The sequence below is a fragment of the Alexandromys fortis genome, unplaced genomic scaffold (genome assembly GCF_014885135.2).
Source record: "Alexandromys fortis isolate MF-2015 unplaced genomic scaffold, M_Fortis_MF-2015_v1.1 scaffold_11, whole genome shotgun sequence".
NCBI classification, from domain to species: domain Eukaryota; kingdom Metazoa; phylum Chordata; class Mammalia; order Rodentia; family Cricetidae; genus Alexandromys; species Alexandromys fortis.
In genome coordinates, this window is record NW_026067912.1 from 18,481,560 (window position 1) to 18,502,753 (window position 21,194).

Sequence of the window (21,194 nt, forward strand, 5' to 3'; positions counted from 1 at the left end):
CAAGTCATTTACAGACTAAACAGAACAAAGTAAGCAATGATTTTGAAAGAGGATAATTAACCCCACATAATGCTATACATGCAGCACACTCTGTTGGTGTCTGTTTATCTTTTTAGGTGCTGCTGTATTCCTGATTCAAGGACCATTTTCAAAAGACAAAAAGAGAGTCAAAGGCAGCTGCTGGAGATCAGCCCAATACTCCAGGTCCGGGAGACAAAGTACAAATTTAGAGAAAGCAAGTCCCTCAAATGAATGAAACTGCTCTAGGCACCTGATTGCAATGCTGAAGTGGTAACCTGGGCTTGGTGAAGACAAAGCTGATATAGTGTGATTAAAAAAAAAAAAGAGAGACAGAGAGAGAGAAAAATCAAGTCACTTAACGTCAAGATGTCAAGTTCCATCCTGATCCAGAAAAATGTTATGATTTCAATTTTCTTTGTTGCTGAATAAAATTCAATTGCACAGAAATGCCACGACTTCCTCATTCTTCGATGGGCATCTATGCAGTATATCTATTTCTAGCTTTTGTGAAGAGCCTTAGCAATGTTTAAAATTAATTTCAAATATGAAACAACACAAAAAGTAAAACAAATAACAATAAGAATAACTTACTAGAATCTGATGATTTAATGTGAAAAGATTGACTTTTTAGTATCTCATAAAAATAAAATGTGTGTGATTAGAATATCTGTCTAGGCACCAAGCGCTCACATAAGGAGTTCATTACCTTTCCTTCTCAATCCCTTAAAATTTTATCAAATAATTTTCCATAACTTATGTAGTTTGATGCAGATTCAGAAATATAATGACTTACAATTCAATTCATCATGAGGCTAGTGGCTAAAAGTAAAGAAAATGTGTGCAGCCTATGAGAATTTTTTATGTAAAGAAACATGATAATAAGACTTTTCTTCATGTAGTAAATTATGAGTGAAGCCCTTCTGTGGTTTGTCCCACCCTCTTCTGATAGGGCATTAAAGTGCTGGAAAGGTAAGGTATTCAGACAGAGGGCACTGTTCTCCTAAATTTTTAACAAACATTCTATTTTCAGATCATATGTTATAACTATGATGCCATGGGCTATGGTAGACTGGGCTTTGGTTCATCTATGGATGTGGCTATCGCACCTGGGCTCTGGCTATGGCTAAAGACAGGTATGGATATAGATATTATATCCTTTGCTGATATAGATGATATTTGACCTATAAATTCTATTGAGGAAAAAAACTAGAAATACTACAGCACTTTTATGTTTCCTGATCCCATGACTCGTGCTTCCCTTAGTTTGTTTTTAAATAAAAGTTATCTATCTTGACTTACTAGGGGAAGAAAAAATAGTTTAAATGCTACATCCATCATGCTCATGAATATAATCATTTGGAGTGTCTACTTTTATGAAAACTGATTTTTCTTTTGCTACTACTGTTAAAATTGTTATTTTACACAAAATGTGCTCAACATCCTTCACCTGATACAAACTTTAATTCATTTCCTATAAGATCTCTTACATTGAAAATACTATTCCTATGCTCTAACATTATGGCTATAACCTTTCTTATGGGTACACCTGTGAGACAGTAGTTTTGTGATAGAAACATTGTCCTCACGAAGAATGATGCAAAGCACACATTTGTGAGAATATGTTATACTATGGAAGTTGCATTTGATGAACTTGTAATTGCTTCAGTGATCCACACTGGTCATATTAAAATGTTATTTCATAAGCTAAACTTTTAACTGATGAGTAAAATACCACAACATGTTGGGTAAATTTTACTACAACCCTACACTTCAGGCTTGGACTAATTGTTTCTTTGTACACTACCTTTGAGAACTGAATGTTGTGCTTGTCCTGAACTCCTGTTCACCCCATTCTCCATGGTCCTCTGCAGCACAGGCATGAACACCACATCTTGTGTCTTATATTAGCATATAAAGTGAGTCTCCACAATATTGTTAACTTTGAAAGTCTCTGGGAAGTGCCACCCGACTAACACATGTAAGTGCCACATATAAAAATCTCATGTCACTATTACTATCAAGCAGTCACTTTGTGTTCAATGTTCAAAGCTGTTCTTTGGAAGATACAAGGAACTTATTATTATTATTTTATTTTATTATTAGAAATAACTTTCTTCCAGACATAAAAATACATTTAGCACAACTTCAACTTCAACATTAACCTGTTTAGGACTCATTTTGGATTAACAAGTTGTTTTTTACTATCTTTATCATAAAATTATGAGATTGTCCCCAAATGATTGATACAAACATCACAACTTTGAAATATCAATATGCTGCACATTGTAAATATTATTATGCTGCACATAATAAAGATAGATGTGTACAGTCAGTGCTAATTTCAAATTTATATTAATTTAAAAATTATGAGTCAATTTAGTGTCGATTTTCAAAAATATTTGTTGTACCTCATTTTCTCATCATGTGAAACATTTCTAATACTATATCCTTGTGTAATTACAAGGATCTTTCAAATATCTGTCTACAAATACCACACAGTCCATCCACCATGAGAGAGACATACAACAATTTTAAGAACACAAAGTCATCATTCCTTGATTCAATCATGAATGAAGTATTCATGATTCAGCACCAAGGACAGTTCCTACAAGCCATAAAACTTATTTTTATTTTTCCATAGATGAAGCAGAGGAAAATAAACCAATTAACTAATTAGCCCAGGGCACACTTTGTGAATATTTTATGTGATTTTCATGCTTTAGAATTAGAAGCACATGAGAAGCATACCTATTAAAATGTTTATGCTTTATCTCTCCCTAGGGCCCTGATGAGTTTTCCCAAATTATCTACTGAGATCAGAATTCTTGCAAAAGTAGGCCTAGATAATAAAATAAAATAAATTGATTAATACTGGAACATATAGAATTTGAACCTCGCTTTTGTTCATCCTGTATTCCTAGGGCAAAGAACATATGCTAAGGACATATGACAACTGCAATGAAAGAATCATATTGTCTACTTAATTGAAAATTATTATATTGACCATGACACAACTAAATTTAGAAAAACAAATACTGCAATTTTTCTTATATGAATCCTTGGATATATATTATATAGTATGTATTATATATACTATATATTTTATATATAGTAATTGTTATATATTATATATACATATTATATTTGTGTTCAGCTATGTATAGGCTAAGGGTAATGTCAGAAAATTAGAAAAAACATAACTATAAGTAAAAAATGATTTAATAAGGGAGAAATGAAGAAAAGAAGGAAACACTCATACAAGGTGCATCAGAGCAGAAAGAGAACTGACAGCCTAAGAGAAAGGGCAGAGGCAGGAGAGTGGGTGGGAAAGCAGAAGCATAAGAACAAACTACATTGGGCAAATGCCACAGTTAACCTCAGTGCTCTGCTACTAAGCCCAAAACTAATAAAAATATTGGTGGTGTCTGTTAGAAATAAAATAAAATAAAATTGCTTTCTTGGGCATATTTGGAAAAAAACTCATTGATTTTTTTTTTCCTATGTTGCTCTGTAATGTCTTTCTTGGAAGAATTGATTTATAGCTTCCATGAAAATGCAATTTTTAAATAAAATGAAATAGCATTTTATTTTCATCATTTCTTTGGTTGCTAGGTACAACTTTGGAATGATGAGGAAATGCTAGTATTTTCAAGAAAAATCATAACAGAAAAATATTGACATGAGAAAGGTATATAGTATTCTTGGAGTTGGGGTTTCAGAACTGTAAACTTGGATTTTAGGTGACAGCTTCATTAATGAGTGATAGTCTAAGGTTTCAAACATGAAATATACCAAACCCCATAAGATGTATAATTTCATAAGTATTAGTAAAAGTCCAAATAACATAATTAACAAAAATTTATTTTTTAAATCCTTAAACACAATTATTTGCATTTTTGAAAAGGGATTCACTTAACAGACCACTAAAGTGTAATAAAACATGTCAAAATGGTTATGGACACGTCCAGGATTCTCAACCCTACACACAGAACTAAAGAATACTGAGAGCAAAAGGAATCACCATTTGCTGTGCTCTTCCCAGGAGCCATATCTCTTTCTGCCTCCACTTCCCTGGTGCTGGAATTAGAGGCATGTGCTTCCAAAATGCTGGAATTAAAGGTGTTAGCTACCAACACCTGACTCAGTTTCTCTTTCATAGTGGATAAACTTTGTGTAGCTCAGTGTGGCTTTGAACTAACAGATATCCATCTGCCTCTGTCTCCCCGAATCCTGGGATTTAAGTTGTGTGCCATCTCTGCCTGGTCTCTAGTGGCTTAGCTCTACACTCTGATCTTCAAGCAAACTTTATTTGTTAAGCAAAATACCACTGCAGCACAGACTGGGCAGAATATATTCAGAAATACATATATGAATTATGCATATAATACATATGCATCTAACAACAATTAATGAAAGAGAACAAGGGACCTATGTGGGAAAGTTTGGAAGGAGATTTTAAAAAAGGGATATATGATATAATTATACTAATCTCCAAATTAAAAGAAGAAATGAAAAAAGGAAAACTATTATAGGATACTTTGTGTGTCACTTTATATAATAAAATTAAAATGAATACCTATATTCCAGGAATAACTCTTGATATGCTGGTGATCAAAGGGATTGGACAGATAAAACAAATAGAGCTCAGAAAGCAATTTGACTATATGACCTGTATGACCACATATTCTTGTGGGTGTCAATTATGTTCACTGAGCCTTATAACTTTGGCCAACTGAGGGACTGTACATATAGCCTGAGACTTTCAATGGGATTACTAATAAACATGGTTGGGTGCCACCATAATTGCATTTGAAGTCCCCTAAGGAAATGAAATAGCAATTTTGTATTTCTCAGATAGAGACACATATTTATTTGTTGAGAAATCATCAACAGTTTCACTTACTCACAGCTCTTTAAGGTTGTGATAATATTAGGGGATTGATAGTGCAAAATGCATTAATGACTGAAAACCGTATGAAAGTCTGTGCATGACTTTGAACTCCAATTTGGACTATATTGAAGATAAAGTATGTGACATTAAAAAATTGCAAGAAAACTGCTGCTGAAAATATAGGGTGGGAAAAGAAACCTAAAAGAGAATATAAAAGACCAAAAATAAAACAAAATAACCTACAGAAGAGAATATCACAGGACTAAACCATGTGCAATTGCACAGAGGTACATCATGAGAACTGGCTAGCACTCAGGGGATTTCATTTTATTTGAAGTCTTGCAGTGTGATGAATAGCTGTTTATTTATTACTTATTTATTCACACATTTTTCATTTAAGACATGGCTAAGATCATAAAACATTTTCATATTAATTTTCTGCATAGCACTGCTCTTTTAGAAATTTTCTTGTGTATTCTCTAGTCTATACCACAAAGAATCTTTTTAAAACATTTTCCCCATTCTACCATACATATATGTGGATTAGGTATATGGAATAGCATTTTATATACATTCATATTCATGTACAAAACTAACTGAAATAATACCAGTAATGCCCCCAATACTCATGTGAGATTCATATCCTACCATGAAATAATGCTTTGTGAATCAGAGTACTTCTGCAGTGGCTTCACAAAACCATGGCTATAATTCCTTAAAACCTCCAACAGTTTCATTGACTTGAAGGAATACTAATGCTCACAAATGGCATGTAACTTATCTCTAGTTCTTATTTCATTATGTAGCTACTTTCTGATCCAGCATTGGATTTTATTCACTTCTTATATTCCCTACTGGAAACCAGAGGGAATGAACATTAACATTTCAAATGTTAGGAAGCCAGAATTTGTAATTTTAATTTTTCTGAATAGTATTTTGGGGGAATTTACATTTTGGGAACTTGATCTTCAGAGACAAGACATATTATAACTGCTTTCACTGAGTGAACATGTCTAAAACCAATACAGACGTAAGCAGTGGGAGAAAGTTCATCTTCTGGTTAGGAAACTCTGCAAAACCATGCTAAAAGGCGAGTAAATATAACAAATAATAAAACCTAAGCAATTTCAATAAAAAGTCTTCCAAAAAGGTATATTTAGCTCTTAACATAATATCTGGAGGGCTGGAGAGATGGCTCAGAGGTTAAGAGCATTGCCTGCTCTTCCAAAGGTCCTGAGATCAATTCCCAGCAACCACATGGTGGCTCACAACCATCTGTAATGGGGTCTGGTGCCCTCTCCTGGCCAGCAGGCATACACATAAACAGAATATTCTATAATAAATAAATAAATAAATAAATAAATAAATATTTAAAAAAAACTAGTATTTGGAGCAACTCATAAGAACTTCATAAAGATCAAGTTGATTATCAAAGTAAAATAAACCATGGATAAAAAGGGAAAGTATTAACCAAACTTGCCAATTATGTAACTCAACATCAAAATTAATTCATCAATTCATACATTAATTATGTATACTCACCTTAGAAAATGGAATGTTTATCACCATATTATCCTACTGTGTTTTATCAGTAAGCTGCACCCTACAAACTGAACATTAAGATAAAACTATAGCCATTGGAAAGGCAGTAGAAAAATGTTTGAAAATATCCACTCCACTTCATACTTTCATTATACTTTACAGTCAAGAATTTGCAGGAATCAGGATTAATCATGATTTGCTTTTGTTGGTATTTATCTTTCCTTGGTGAGTGGTTTTAGGAAAATATCCCAAAGATGCCATAAAACCTTACAACTTCTAAACGTCATGAATCCTCTAGACTTTTGCAGCAACTATAATATGTGTTTGGCCTCTTGTGCAGTTAAATTTTTTATGATCATCTCTCATTCGTTGAAGAGAAACACATAACCTAGAGGCAAAGATGTTCTAAGAATTCCTTCCTGGAAAATGCTTAGGAAAGGGAAGAAATAGTACTGGGTGGCCAGATACATGACCACTCAGTTTTAGTCAAATCTACAATGCATTTCACCTTCTCTCCACAAAATCTGCATGTGAATGGAACCAATAAAGAATGTCTCATATATTAAACTGATTGATCAGACATTTATTATTTATCATTCTATCTTCTTAAGAATGCTGTACAATCCCATGTGTGAGGAACTCTCCCTTGTCTCCATGAAATTCCTCTTGCCAAGTCAGACAAGCCAAACGGTGGTGTGGCACTCATAACTGCTTTGCATTTACATGCCTGTTTCTGACTAATTCTATCACTGCTGTCTGTTTCTTTATGAGACATCTCCACCTGATGCAAACTGAAATAGTGGCAAGATTCTTAAAATCAGAATCCGGAGCTAACCTAGAAGCTTCCCTTTTATGGAGTAGGCTTCACAACACCAGAAGAGACTTTAGGCTATATGAAATGAAAAGTCGTTAAAACACTCATCCAGGTATGGCTCCTGAGAGCTACAAAAAAAAAAAAAATTCCTGCCAGAGGAGATATGCCCTATAGCACCATCGTGGTATAACTTTTATAGTGGTAACCACCCACTTTTGTATTGACTCAAGGCCCACTCTTTACCTAGTTCCATACAACCTGATGAAGTACTCAGAACTGGAAATTCAAGGCACTAAAAAACAAATCATTACTGTTTTTACACAAAGGTCACACTGCCAAACTGCTGAATGACTTCTAGGGCAAGGGGGTGGAGGTAAAGGAAACACACGCAGAGACAAACCAACACACAGACCTCAAATCGCTGCTACAAAAGCCCTTTTTTAATAGCACCTTGGAGACTTAAATACCCTGCAGTCAATGGCCAACAGGTGAAAATCCCATCCTCTGATCCTCTAGGCAAGGCACAGCTTTTAGTAACTTCAATTAGAAGGCTCTAGACAGGAAAGAGCAGCTGAAGGCCAGGACTCAATGGGCCCCACCAAGTTAGAATCGACATGTGTAAAAGAGCATATTTCTTTCTGGGTCTGGGTTATCTCGCTGATAATATTAAAAAAATTGTTGTGTGGAACTAAAGAGATAGTTCTCAAAAGAAGAAATATAAATGGTCAAAAATATTTTTCAAAATGCTAAACATCTATGGCTGAGAAAGTGGCTCAGTACTTAAGAATTCTTGCAGCTCTTAGAATGGACTCAGGCGGAGGTCTGAACAATGACATGGTGACTTACAACTGTCTACAATCACAGTTCCAGCAGCCCCTACATCATCTTCTAGCTATGACTTCTGCTGTCTTATAAGCACGTGGTACACATACACTCATTCAGACACACACATACACACACCATGCACACACACACACACACACACATGCAAAAGTACATAAAATAAATAAATGTTTTTAGATGTTCAATAACCCTAGCCATTAGACAAATACGAATACCAATTTCAGATTGCATCTTATCTCAGTAAGAATGACTAAGATTAACAGATAGATAACAACAGATGCTGACACAGGCGGGGGTAAGAAGCACACATTCACTGTCTGTGGGTTGCAAACTGATGCCGCCAGTATGGGAATTAGCATAGTCAAGAGGCTGCTAAAAATTTAGAAGTAGATCTACCATATGAATCAGATATACCCTAAAGAGTCTATATCCAACCACAGATACACCAGCTTATCCATGCCCATTGCCAGTCTATTCACAATAGCCAGGAAATAGGGAAAGAAGTCTAGATGTCTATCTGCTGAAACATGGACAGCGAACATTTGGTGTGTTTACCCAGTAGCATATTGTTCAGATGTCAAGAGAAATAAAGGTTTTCAGAGAAATGAATGGAGCTGGGAACAATTATTTTGGGTCGGGTAGTCCCTACCTTGTCTTATTTCCCTCCAACTTCTGTCACCACCTCTCTTTCCTACAAGGCCCTTTCTCACCTCTCTCTCTCTCTCTCTCTCTCTCTCTCTCTCTCTCTCTCTCTCTCTCTCTCTCTCTCATTGTCAATTTGATTTTAATGAAGTTCATCTGTGTGACTGTGTGACAAGGTTTTAGGAACTATCTGTCTGTCTGAACTTGGTGGACTCAGTATTAAATACAGAAAGGGAGAAAATGGTCATCAATCCTCTAGGATCTATCAGTAGCCAATGGTTCATCAGGAAATAAGCATCCCACAGACTATTACAACTCTATAAAGAATATAGAGATATATCTAAATGCAATAAGTCCTATCCAATATAAAGCCCTACAAAAATATGTTTTTGAAGCATTTGAAGAAACTTGAACATGAATTAAATTGTATAGGATGCCAAAATTTGTGTAGAAATGGAATCATGACTATACATATATATGAAACTTCTTCTGTAATAAAAAACTTATAAAATTCTGTCATGAAAAGCATTGATTTAAAAAATTTATACAGGAATATGGAAAGCATATGGCAGAATATTGACACATTAAATCCTTAGGATATGTTTGGAAAGCTCCACGTTTTAATATACTGTTATGCATGCATGAAGGAGTTTTTAATAAAATAAATAATGATACACAAAAGTCTGCAGTGTATAAGTATATGTGCATGTTTGTGCATACACACATATATACATAATTCAATGAGAAATATTAAAACTAATATATGTATTATTTATTTCTCTTTTACCTCAAGGCCTTTTAGCAGTAACTTTCTGAAAATCCTTTCTTTCAAAGATACACAATCTAATCCTGTGAAGATAGTGGGCTCACAATGAAAATATTAATAAATTCCCTAAAATCTTAATCCTTATGCTATATAATAAACAATATAATATGAATTCAATAATAAACATTTATTGAATAAATTATGGTTAATCTCAATGAAAACTTTTTGAGTTGAGATGATGGGTGAATTAGATTTCATTGATGTACGCTTCCTTTTTTTGCTTACAAAACCAGAACAGAATTTTACTGTAACACACAATGAAATGTATCCATTTGATGCATACATTTGATGATACTGTGTGTCTGTTTTAATGGTTATCTTTATTCATCTAATTCAAGATTTCACAAAAATACTTTGGTGTGCCCTTTTTGCTCATGGTATGCCTTGCCTTTGATGTGTAGATCTAGAGATGTTTCCGCAGAGGTTGTCTATAGTGGATTCATCTGGCACAGAAACTGGAGCATAGTTTTGTGCACAGAAGTTTCTGTTGCTCCCAGCCCCACAGCTGTTCAGTCCCAAAGATACACACAGATATACACAGAGGCCTACATTATAAACTGGTTGGCCTATTATTCAGGCTTTCTTATTAACTAACACTTACATCTTACATTAACCCATAATTCTTCTCTGTGGTTTGTTTGGTACCTCTTTCAGTGAGACATTCTCATCTTGCTTCCTCTGTGTCTGAGTGACAACTGCAGATTGATCTTTCCTCTTCCCAGAATTCTCCTATTCTGGTCACCCTGCCTATACTTCCTGCCTGACTACTGGCCAATCACCATTTATTAGACCAATACAAGTGACAAATATTTACAACAGCACAGTTTTAGCTGAATGAAGATTTGCCTTCACAAGGCACAGTCTTCTTAGATAATATTGAGAGAGATCAAAAGAGGTCCACAGTCTTCCTGTTCCACCATCACACACATGAGCACACCTGTGACAGTCAGAACAGCACAGCTACTGTAAAGTCAAGATAATGCCATAAAATGCAGCAGAGTATCAACATCTATAACCTCACACCAACCTCAATTTGGCTTGTAATTTGAGTATTAGCCTCACACACAAGCACATACAAGGAAAGGCTACATAATTTGAAGTTACTAACCTGAAGAAATTCATTTTCGTTTTATTTTATTATAGAAAACCTAATTCTATATCTCATATTAGGTTCTTTGGGAATAGCTTAAACTTGTCCTATTTTGTGTATATTTGTGCTTTTGTTTTTTCTGTAAAAACTCCTCCTTTTATACCTGCTCTAAGATTTACCATGAGAATTTGAACAGGTGTTAGTGAATTTCTCATTTGAATACTATTTATCATTTAATATATAAACGATTATCTTAATATATACTAGGTATTTGGCAGGTTTGGTTGAACTAGAAATTATCATGAAGGACAGGGATTTGGAGGTCCTAATAGACTCCAGGTCTCCTCATCTTTCTCGGCTTCCTGCCTGCAATGTGATAAACAGCCTCTGCATAGTGTGCTTCCAGAGCATCCTACTGGTGTAGGAGGTCTATGTGTCTATGTGTCTATTTCTATGTGTCTATGTGTCTATGTATCTATGTGTCACTTTCATTGGTTGAATAAAGAAACTGCCTTGGCCTTTTGATAGGGCAGCACTTAGGTAGGCAGAGTAGACAGAACTGAATTCTGGGGAGAAGAGTCAGAGAGAGCTGTCATGGAGTCGCCAGAGTCCGACATGCTAAATCATTCCCACTAAGCCAAGACCTTGTGGTGACATATAGATTATTAGAAATGGGTTAAACCAAAATGTGAGTGTTAGCAAATAAGAGGCTAGAACTAATGGTTGAGACAGAATTTAAATTAATACAATTTCTGTGTGATTATTTCGATTATTTAGGGTGTAAGCTAGTGGGGTGGCTGGGATGACAAGCAGCCCGCTCATTCATGTTACATTCTACGGCCATGTGCTGGATCATCTAAAAAATGTGATATACAATAAAAAATTCTTGAGGTAGAGAAAGCTCTGCAATTAAGAGCAGTTAATAGTTAGTTCCCACCACCCACATTGGGCACCTCTCAACTACCTGTACCTCCAGTTCCATGGGGTCCTATGTTCCCTTCCAAACCCTGTAGGCAAATACACATAGTGACAGACATTTACAAAACCACACGATTGTACACAAAATAAAATTTAGAAAAAAAAAAACACATCCTCAACACAAAGAGTTCCCTTCATTAAGTTGTTCTGTTAGGTATTTGGCCAAAAAAAAAGAGAGAAATTTAGCAATTAATAGTGTCTACTTCAAATATCTCATGAAGAATAAAAGCTCTTAAGTATTGTTGGTTTCTAACCCCTTTGTGCATTTCAGGTTCTAGGAGAATTAAGATTCTGCTTTCCTAATGCAGATATATTGGTGGCATCCATTCTTTTCCTTAACTTTCCATATTTTTAATTAAATCATTTTAATACATAGCTTGATATTTTAAATGGCTTTGTGGTTTAATATATATATATATATAAATTATATATATATGTAAAGTTAGAGTTAGAAACAGTGCTCAGTGGCTAAGAGTTATGGATGCTCTTACTGGAGGACACAGGTAAAATTCCCAGCACACATACAACAGTTCACAACCATCTGTAACTCCAGGTTTAAGAGATCCACAACTCACATCTGACATTGTCAGGCATTAATCTTCATGACACACAGGCATATATGCAACAAAAACCTGTATACTTAAAAATAGTAAAATAATTTTTTAAATTAAGGTTCATAGAAGTAGATGTTGGATGACTGACTCAACAAGAATGAGTTTCACAGTTACATCTACAATACCTTTAAATGGGCTCACAAAGAAAAGCTTGGATTTTGTACAATTTTTTTTTTTGGATTTGCACAAATAAAATGGTGTTTTATGTTCCAATGGTTTTAAAACAACATTCAGGACAACAATGTGCTTAGGAATAGATCTAGATAAATTAATATAAAATGACAACTTGCCACCATTATTGATGCTGTAAGCAATAAACAACATCTTCTTCATGAACAAGAATTCAGAAATGTTCTCCTACAATTAAGCTCATGAAAAGTAACAACAACAATAACAAAAACATGAAAGCAAGCATGAAGACCTTTCTATGGAGTAGTTGATACTAATAAACAACTGTAAAATGGAGAAAACTATTTAATGACATATCATCTGACAAAATCATGTGATATATTCTCTGCTCTAAATAAAGAACAATCTAGAGTCTTGAAAAATTAAAGGATTCCACATTTTAACCATTGGATGCTAATGTAGGAGCACATTCATCTCAGGTATGAAGCCTTGAGTATCCAATAAATCATGGAACTCGTGATGTCTCTGAAGCACAGTGGAGAGGTGCCTGTGGTTTCCCCAACAACAACCCAGGTGTATAAAAGGCTCTGGGCAGATGGTGACACCAAGACTCAACCTACCTGTGGTTCATAACTGAACAATCCACTCTAACAACATGTGTTATTACAGTAGCTACATTGGAGGCCTGGGCTATGGCTATGGTGGTCTAGGCTATGGCTATGGTGGTGGCTATGGTGGCTATGGAGGCTATGGCAGCTATGGTTATGGCTGCTGTCGCCCACTGTGCTATAGAAGGTACTGGTCCTATGGCTTCTACTGAGAAGATCCTATAGCTGCTCAGCCTATGAATTATAAACAGCTCTCTAATTTGAAATATCTCCAAGTCTTAAAACCAGAAAGATTTTAGTGGGTTCAAAAGCATTATTATATTTTCAATTATCTGTGGAAAATAAACGAAATTCAATTTGTATTGTTTCATCTTTATCAATAAGATAGTATGACAGTCTGCAAAATCTTTCTTCTGAAAATGTATTTAATCATATGTAAACTACATCAAACGTGATTCCCAACTTATATGTAAAATAGATTTACATTGTTAAATAAACCATATTTATTTCAAGCATTGCCTTGCTCTTGTCTTAATAATTATCTACAGCAGTCTTCCACATACATTTTGTATTTGTTTACCTCTGGAAATGAGAAAGAAAAGAGAAAAATGAACTGTCATTTTGTGATCATTAGGATTCTAAAAATTATTGGGTCAAAAATATCAATTCTTTTTAACAAACCCTAACAGTTTGTATTTACATATCTTTAGATATCTACCGCTGTTCCTTGATGCCATGGTTTTGTTTTAAAAAGAAAAAAAAAAAACAAGAATCTCCTTCACATTTGAAGCAATAATATTAATGAGACTTTATGGGTGTAGTTATTGAGCAAGGATAACACTGATGGATATGTTAAAGTAGGCAAGAAAAGGCCCACGGGTTCTCTTATACAAATACTACACGACAATGAGGAAAGAAAGCTGGAAGAGGGAAAAGTAGTCCTCCCGAGGAAAGTGCAAAATGGTCAGCTCTGAAAACATACATACAAGCAACATTATAATGGATGAGCAGATTATATCTAGAATTATACATGTGTGTATATATATGTGCAATAACAATGAATGAAAAAGAGGCCATAAAATTGCAGGAGAGTAAGGAGGGGTGTGTGAGAAATGACTTTGAAGGGAGGAAAGAAATATAGCCATAATCTCAAATATTTTTTAATTAAAAATGAATATTTTCTACAATGACTGTACTTCACAACATTGAGCTTCCATTTCATTACATGTGCTTGTGTGCAGTGTGCCTTTCACAGCACCTGTATTTGGAATGCACAAGCTAGAGCCCTATATTATGAGATGTTTCTCGCCTTTTAAAATATCTCAACCAGAGAATGGCCATTTGCTTCATTGTATTGACAAGATCAACACTAGTGAGAGCATTCTGGCTTACCAAGGAAGCTAAAAGTATGGCTTATGAATATGCCATTTTATGTCAAATCCTTAGAAAAACATACATATTGTCCGGAGAAATAAGTTTCTTAAAATCATGAGATAGTTTATCAATTTCAAATCAACATTAGACTGTTTTGCTTTTTTCAGAGAAGTCCATCATTTTTTGAATATGCAGTCTGTGTGTACAAATTTTCTCTAAAACCCAATCATTTTTATCTTTAAATAGTTATGTTTTATAGTGAAAGTGGAGATTCAACATGCAGTGTGCATCACCCAGAGGACTGTTGATAAGGATGCCGTGAGTGGATATTGACATGCACATCATCAGTTTTTCCCAATTAACCTCTCATTCTTTATACCTGCTTGACAAGCCCCCCAAGAGATGTCTATCTGTGGATAAATCATAAACTCATTGAGAATGATTTTTTAAAAAATCAGTCTGAATATTGGGCTAAACCTGATTATATTGTCCAAATCCAACTGATCCCAAAAGATATAAACTGTCGCTGTTAGTGCCACACTTGCAGAAGTTTCTCAAGCTTGCATGCCAGGCCTGTTACTGACTCAACAATCTGCTCAGCCATCTTCCATTCAGTCTTGCTAGTCCTAACAAGGTCCAGCAGAGAGAGCTGTGGTCTCTTGGTGCCCACTCCCCCTGCTCAACTGTGCCTTTATAGCAGCGCTTCTTCAACACACACCGTGTGCCATTCCAGAAACTCTAGAGTGGCGGGGGTTACAATCATGGAGCCTGGACCGTTGCTGAGGTGTCAGTGGCTATTGCTGCTCTCTTCTCTTTCTGCGATCGAACATTGCAGTCCTATGAATACTTTTGAGAAATTTACAGAACGGTGCCAATGATTTCAGCGCTCCTCGGAATTTTCATTAGTCACAGTGAAACACCACCTAGTTCCTCCCAAGGTCAGATAGGGAAAGAAAGCGTTACTAGGTAACACGAATGCAAATGCGTGTATGCAAGTAAATCTACACCCACTGATAAAATATTCAAAATACTAAAACCCTACCATCTTATGCTGATGCCATAACCAATAACTGCCTTAATTACTCTGTAATACAATACTTTCACAATGTGAGCCTCATTTTTCCTGCTCCTCTTTGCTGTCTTTGTCTTTTGTTTGATGCTGGACTGGTTTAGACAGGATCCCAAGGAGCCCAGGGTGGCCTTGAACTTGCTATGTAACTGAGGATGAATATCTGTCACCACATCCAGCTGTTGTCTCTGTTCTCAGCTTCTTCTTGGACTCTGAACATTCAAACAGAAACATATTACTTTGTTTCTGAGTACCCTATTTTATTATGGTCTGTTTCAAATATTTTCTATTGAGGTTAAATATGCAATCATGGGGAACTTTTCATTTGGTAGTATTCCAGAGAATTCATACTAATTTTTACTAAAAAAGATTAATTCATTTCTATTTGACTTTCAATATATTGCACATAAAATAAAAATATAAGGAGTGTCATGTGGAGTCCTTTATTGTGAGAAACATTTTTTCCCAAATGATATTTTAGCTACATAAAGTTCATATTCACTTAAAAAGTACCATCAATAGAGTAAAGATCCAAGTTTACAAGACATTATGAAAAGTTATGTTATAACCTCATTAATGAAGTAAAATAATTGTATTTCTGCTTTCTCTAAATTCCTAGATACTTTCCCAATATCCCCTTTGATCTCCAGTCTTTTGTGATATGGATTAGTAAAATGGTTATATTAATAATCAGTGAAACAGAAGCAGAATATACAGATAAGGATAAAATAAATAGAAATCAGATAGCAAACTGACATACTTAGATTCTCAGATATAAATAATTATTTAAAACATAAATGCTATAAATTCACCAATTAAGGGACAGCAATAAGCAGACTGGAAAAAATATATCATCCAAATACATGCAGATTTTATATCACTTGCTAAAGAAAAACAACTTCTTAGGTTTAATATGAGTAATGCAAATACTATGGCATGTAGATATTGATAAAATTTGTATTAAAATAACTTTGGTTAAAGGTTCCATTCAGGAACATGCTGCCTATTGTTCTCCTCTGTGAATTTCCCATGAGGCACTTGTCTCATATTCAGCCATTTGTGGTAGCTGCCTTTCAGTTATGACCATGCCTGCTGCACATTTGTGTCCACATTCTCATGAGTGTGTTTGTTTATACTTTTCTGCTCTGTACTTGGAAATGCAGTCTCAGGTTGATAGAACTAAGCTTAGAAAATGATATTACATCCTATTGCAAAAGCTTCATTTGTGGATGTGGACTCTTCCATGTGATTGTCATCTTCCCATGGCTTGACTCAGCATTTCTCTGATAAGGAACAAGGATAAAAAGCATTTCTTACACTTTTTGTTCATTAAGAATGAAATTTAGAAAGTGTGTGTTTTTGTCTTCAGATGACTTTTAACTATTTGTCTCTAATTTATTTGCTAGATCTACTTAGATACTCTTGAGTTAAAATATGTATAGATTATATTCACCTCGTTCTCTTCTTGACATTCTATCAATGTACTTTTTACAGTTCACGTTGAATTAATTTTACGTGGTTAAATGTAAATAGAACTTTTTATAAATTATTGATGAATATAGTCTCATTAAGTCACAAGATAATCCTATTAATTTTCTTTTATCCAATATATACAATTTAGAAGTCTACATATCTCTATAAACATTGCTTTGTGGGGCACTGAAGAAATAACTTAGTAAGAGGACCTGAGATTGGAGGCCACCACCCACATACAAAGCTGTGCATCCTACCATCCTAGTTCCAGGTTCAGTGAGATATCCTGCATCACAGAATAAGGTGGAGAGAGGAGACAGACTCAGCACTCAGCATCCTCCTCTGAGTGTTTTAGGCTCAACACATACACACTTACACATGCATGTGCTCTCGCTGTCTTTCTCTCTCTGTCACACGCATTCACATTTACACTCACTATCTCACAACAGAAACACACTCTCATACACACTCTCATTCACACACACACACACACACACTAATACATACATGCACACACTCACACTTCTTTTTACCCTACATACAATATCAACATTATTAAGTTTTAAAGTTTGATAGCTTACATTGTGACTTTGTGCTTTATCTGTCTCAAGGTAACTCTCTCAATTTGAAGATGTGGAGACTTTCTTGTTTTATTTATATAGCTTTCTAAAATTAATTCTTTGTTTGTAAAATTCAAACTACACCTTTAAGTGCATTATAGTGTTTGGAAGCTTGCTTATTGCAGCTTTTCCTCAACTTTAGAACTACTTCTAGCTCACTTGAAAACTATGCCTGCTGACTTTGGATTCAGTTATTTTCAACTTTCTGTCAAATTTCATAAGTGCTACATTTTTAAACTCTTTATATCCTTGTTTACCTATACTTAGATTACCTGTTCATATACCTATTAATATTCATATGTATTTAATTTTATTAATATGGCAAGAGCATTGACTTAATTCGATAACTACATTATCTACATAATGTTGAAAGTTATTAGATTATTTTTAATAGTCTAATATGCATGGTTATATTGCATCCTTTATTTGTAGAGTTTTATCACCTTAAAGTCTACCCTACCTGTTATTAATGTGATGCTTACTATCTTCATATTAGTGTTAGCAGATTATCTTTGATTAATAATTAACTTTCATATACCTTTGACAAATTAGAAAAGTGTCTCTATTAGCAAAATATCCTTAACGCTGTGTTTATCCAGGCTTTGATTTTCTGAATTTTCATTGTTATATTTAGCTTATTTACACTATTTACCAATATATGGATATGTAATATATATGTATGGATTCTCATTTCATCACTGTTTTGTCTTTTATCAAGAATTTTACTATTCCAATTTTTTTTTGTTTAATCAGATATTTAATATCCTGCTTTTCTCTCTCTAACCTACAATGCACAGCCTAAAAGGCTAGGCAACAAGGAAGACACAAAGACGAATGCATGGATTTCTCTGCAAAAGGGAAGTAGAAGGGATCTGCAGGGTAAACTGGGGAAGAGGGTTGGGAGGATGGAGAGATGGAAACTAGAGGGAGGGCCTGGTGTCTGAGGCAGGATGAAGAGGGAGAGTAACAAAAGAGACTTCTTTATAGAAGGAGCTATTATGGGGTTAGGGAGAAACTTGTTGCCAGGGAAACTTCCAGGAACACACAAGTAAGGCTTCTAACAATGAGAGCAGGACCCCTCCCAGGCACTTAGCTGGCTTTTGGTAACCTGTTCCCCATGATGGATTACCTGGCCCCGCCTCAGCTTAAGTGGAGGAGCTCAGTCCTGCCTCAACTTGATAGTCATGCTTTGCAAAAGCCCAAGGGAGACCTGTTCATTCCTGAATGGAGATGGAGGAGGAGTGGATGGGGAAGGAGTGTAGCTGGGAAAGGGAATGAGAGTGGAGAAGAGGAGGAAGGGGAAACTGGATGGAATGTAAAATAAATGAAAAAAAAAGCTATTAACAAAACATTGTATTAAGTGAGGTAACCCAGACTCAAAAGACAAATATCATATGTACTCACTCAAAAGTGGCTTTTAGACATAAAGCAAAGAAAACCAGCCTACAATTCACAGTCCCAGAGAACCTAGACAACAATGAGGACCCTAAGAGAGACAAACATGGATCTAATCTACACGGGATGTAGAAAAAGACAAGATCTCCTGAATAAATTGAGAGTGTCGAAACTTTGGGAGAGGGTAGAAGCTGAGGAGAAAGAAAGGGAGGGGAGCTCAATAAGATCAATAAAAATCTTTAAAGAAGAAAGAAAATATCTGTTGCATCTTGTTTGCCAAAAAGTAACCTGGACTGAACTAGCTATATAATTATATATCTCTTGTTAAAATAGTGATTCCTGGGCCTACCCTAAATCTGTTCTCTATATAATGACATTTAAAACATCTGTATTTATCAAGTATAGCAGTTGATTATGGAACATGTAGCATTTTGAAAGTTACTGCTTTGTATTTCCAAATTGATTTATTATCAAAACTCCTAATAAGAACAATGTCTGTCCTGCATTTAATTTGCCACATGGATTGTATAGTTATGCTGTTCTCATAGCCATCTAACAGAGATTTCATAGTTAATCTCGTAAATGTTGCATTCTGCCCTTATTGAGGCTCAGCTACAGCTTCTTAATCACTTGAATCTAATTTTTTATAATTTTCATCGATATATTTATTAATTTCTCCAACCCCATTCTTATTTAGAACCTTCATATTATGATACAAGGGCCAAGTGGGAAAGTGTCTTTGTTATTTAAAAAGTCAAATGTGGACCAGTAAGAAGGTTTAGTGGGTAAATATAGTTGCTGATAAGCTTCAGGACCCAAGTTTGATCCCTGATGCTCATGGTAGAGGGGAAAAAAATACAAGTCAGGAAAATTATTCTCTGAATTACACACACAAACACAACATACACAGAGTGAGAGAGAAAGAGAGAGGGGAAAGCAGATGATAGGATCAATATACACTGTACAAAATGCTCAAAAAAATTATAATCCAGCTGGACTGTGACTGAAACAGCATGGGATAAAACCGGACTCTCTGATCATGGCGAACAATGAGGACTGATGAGAAGCCAAGGTCAATGACAAGGGGTTTTGATCCTACTACATGTTCTGGCTTGGTGGGAGCCTAGCCAGTTTGGACGTTCACCTTCCTAGACATGGACGTAGGGGGGAGGACCTTGGACTTTCCACAGGGCAGGGAACCATGACTGCTCTTTGGATAGGAGAGGGGGGGTGAGAGGAGTGGGGGGAGGGGGAGAAGAGAGGGGGGAGGGGGAGAAGATTGGGGGGAGGGGGAGGGAAATGGGAGGCTGGGAGGAGGCGGAAACTTTTTTTTCTTATTCTCAATAAAAAAAAAGAAAAGAAAAAGAAATTATCACACCATGTAAAAAAATTATAAAATTATTTTAAATAGATTTAAAGTAAGATTTAGTGTAACACTCTGAGATTCTCATTTAATCACATATTCATGTTCTAAAACTTTCTTCAGTTAAGTCTGAAGTGATGTTCATTTTAGATCAAGGTATTTGTAGGTGCCCTGGAGTTTCTGATTTGGGGACAGACTATATCTCTATCCTAATCCAACAGACTTCTTCCAAGAGATGAAAAACCACAGTTTGGGTTTTCTTTCTGTTTTAAGGAGTAACACCCAAGTACAACATGCCGAATTTCCATGTCTTTCAATCAGCTTGGAGTTCTCATGACACCTGAATTTTATGCACTTATTTTGCAAAAAGTATGGTGATCTTGGAAATCAGAAAATGGGAGTAAACAGCATAAGTGGCTAGTTCTACCAGAAATACATATCCCTTAAGTATTCATATTAATAAAAGAAACAAATATAACACATATTTAGAATTTAAATATAACTAGAATTTAATAGTCTCAATGGAAAATTCCATGGAAATTTACCTAACACTATTCCAGGAACCTGAAGTCAAGCTAATTTCTCCTAGCTTCTGTTAAGCCACCTGTTTGTGCAAACTTCCCCCTCTAGCTAACCACTTACCTTAGCTTTTGTTACCCTGTTTGCTTGTGTGAAAACCAGGATGGAGAACAAAATGCCAGGTTTTTGTGGGTTTCAAAGGCTAAATGTGATATTAGCCTTCAAAAATCCCATGTCCTGGATACTCAGTGCTATATTTAGGTCTGAATACCCAAATGTAATCCTAATCTGCAAAAGTAAAGACTTTCAGTTGCAAAAAAAAAAAAAGAATTTTTGATTTCATTTATTTGATAAATATGTGTGTTTTTGTTTGTGTATGATGC

At 35.2% G+C, this 21,194-nt stretch overlaps 1 protein-coding gene across 1 annotated transcript; it reads left to right on the forward strand.

Moving 5' to 3' along the window:
• Positions 1-13,045: 13,045 nt before the first annotated feature.
• On the forward strand, positions 13,046-13,210 carry LOC126499368 (keratin-associated protein 20-2-like). Its single transcript, XM_050138534.1, has one exon. It carries the CDS (start codon positions 13,046-13,048, stop codon positions 13,208-13,210), a length of 165 nt encoding a protein of 54 aa, XP_049994491.1.
• Positions 13,211-21,194: the final 7,984 nt, after the last annotated feature.

What these genes read in the sequence shown, in the direction of transcription:
- LOC126499368 (XM_050138534.1), top strand. Translation starts at nt 13,046, where the DNA reads ATGTGTTATTACAGTAGCTACATTGGAGGCCTGGGCTATGGCTATGGT.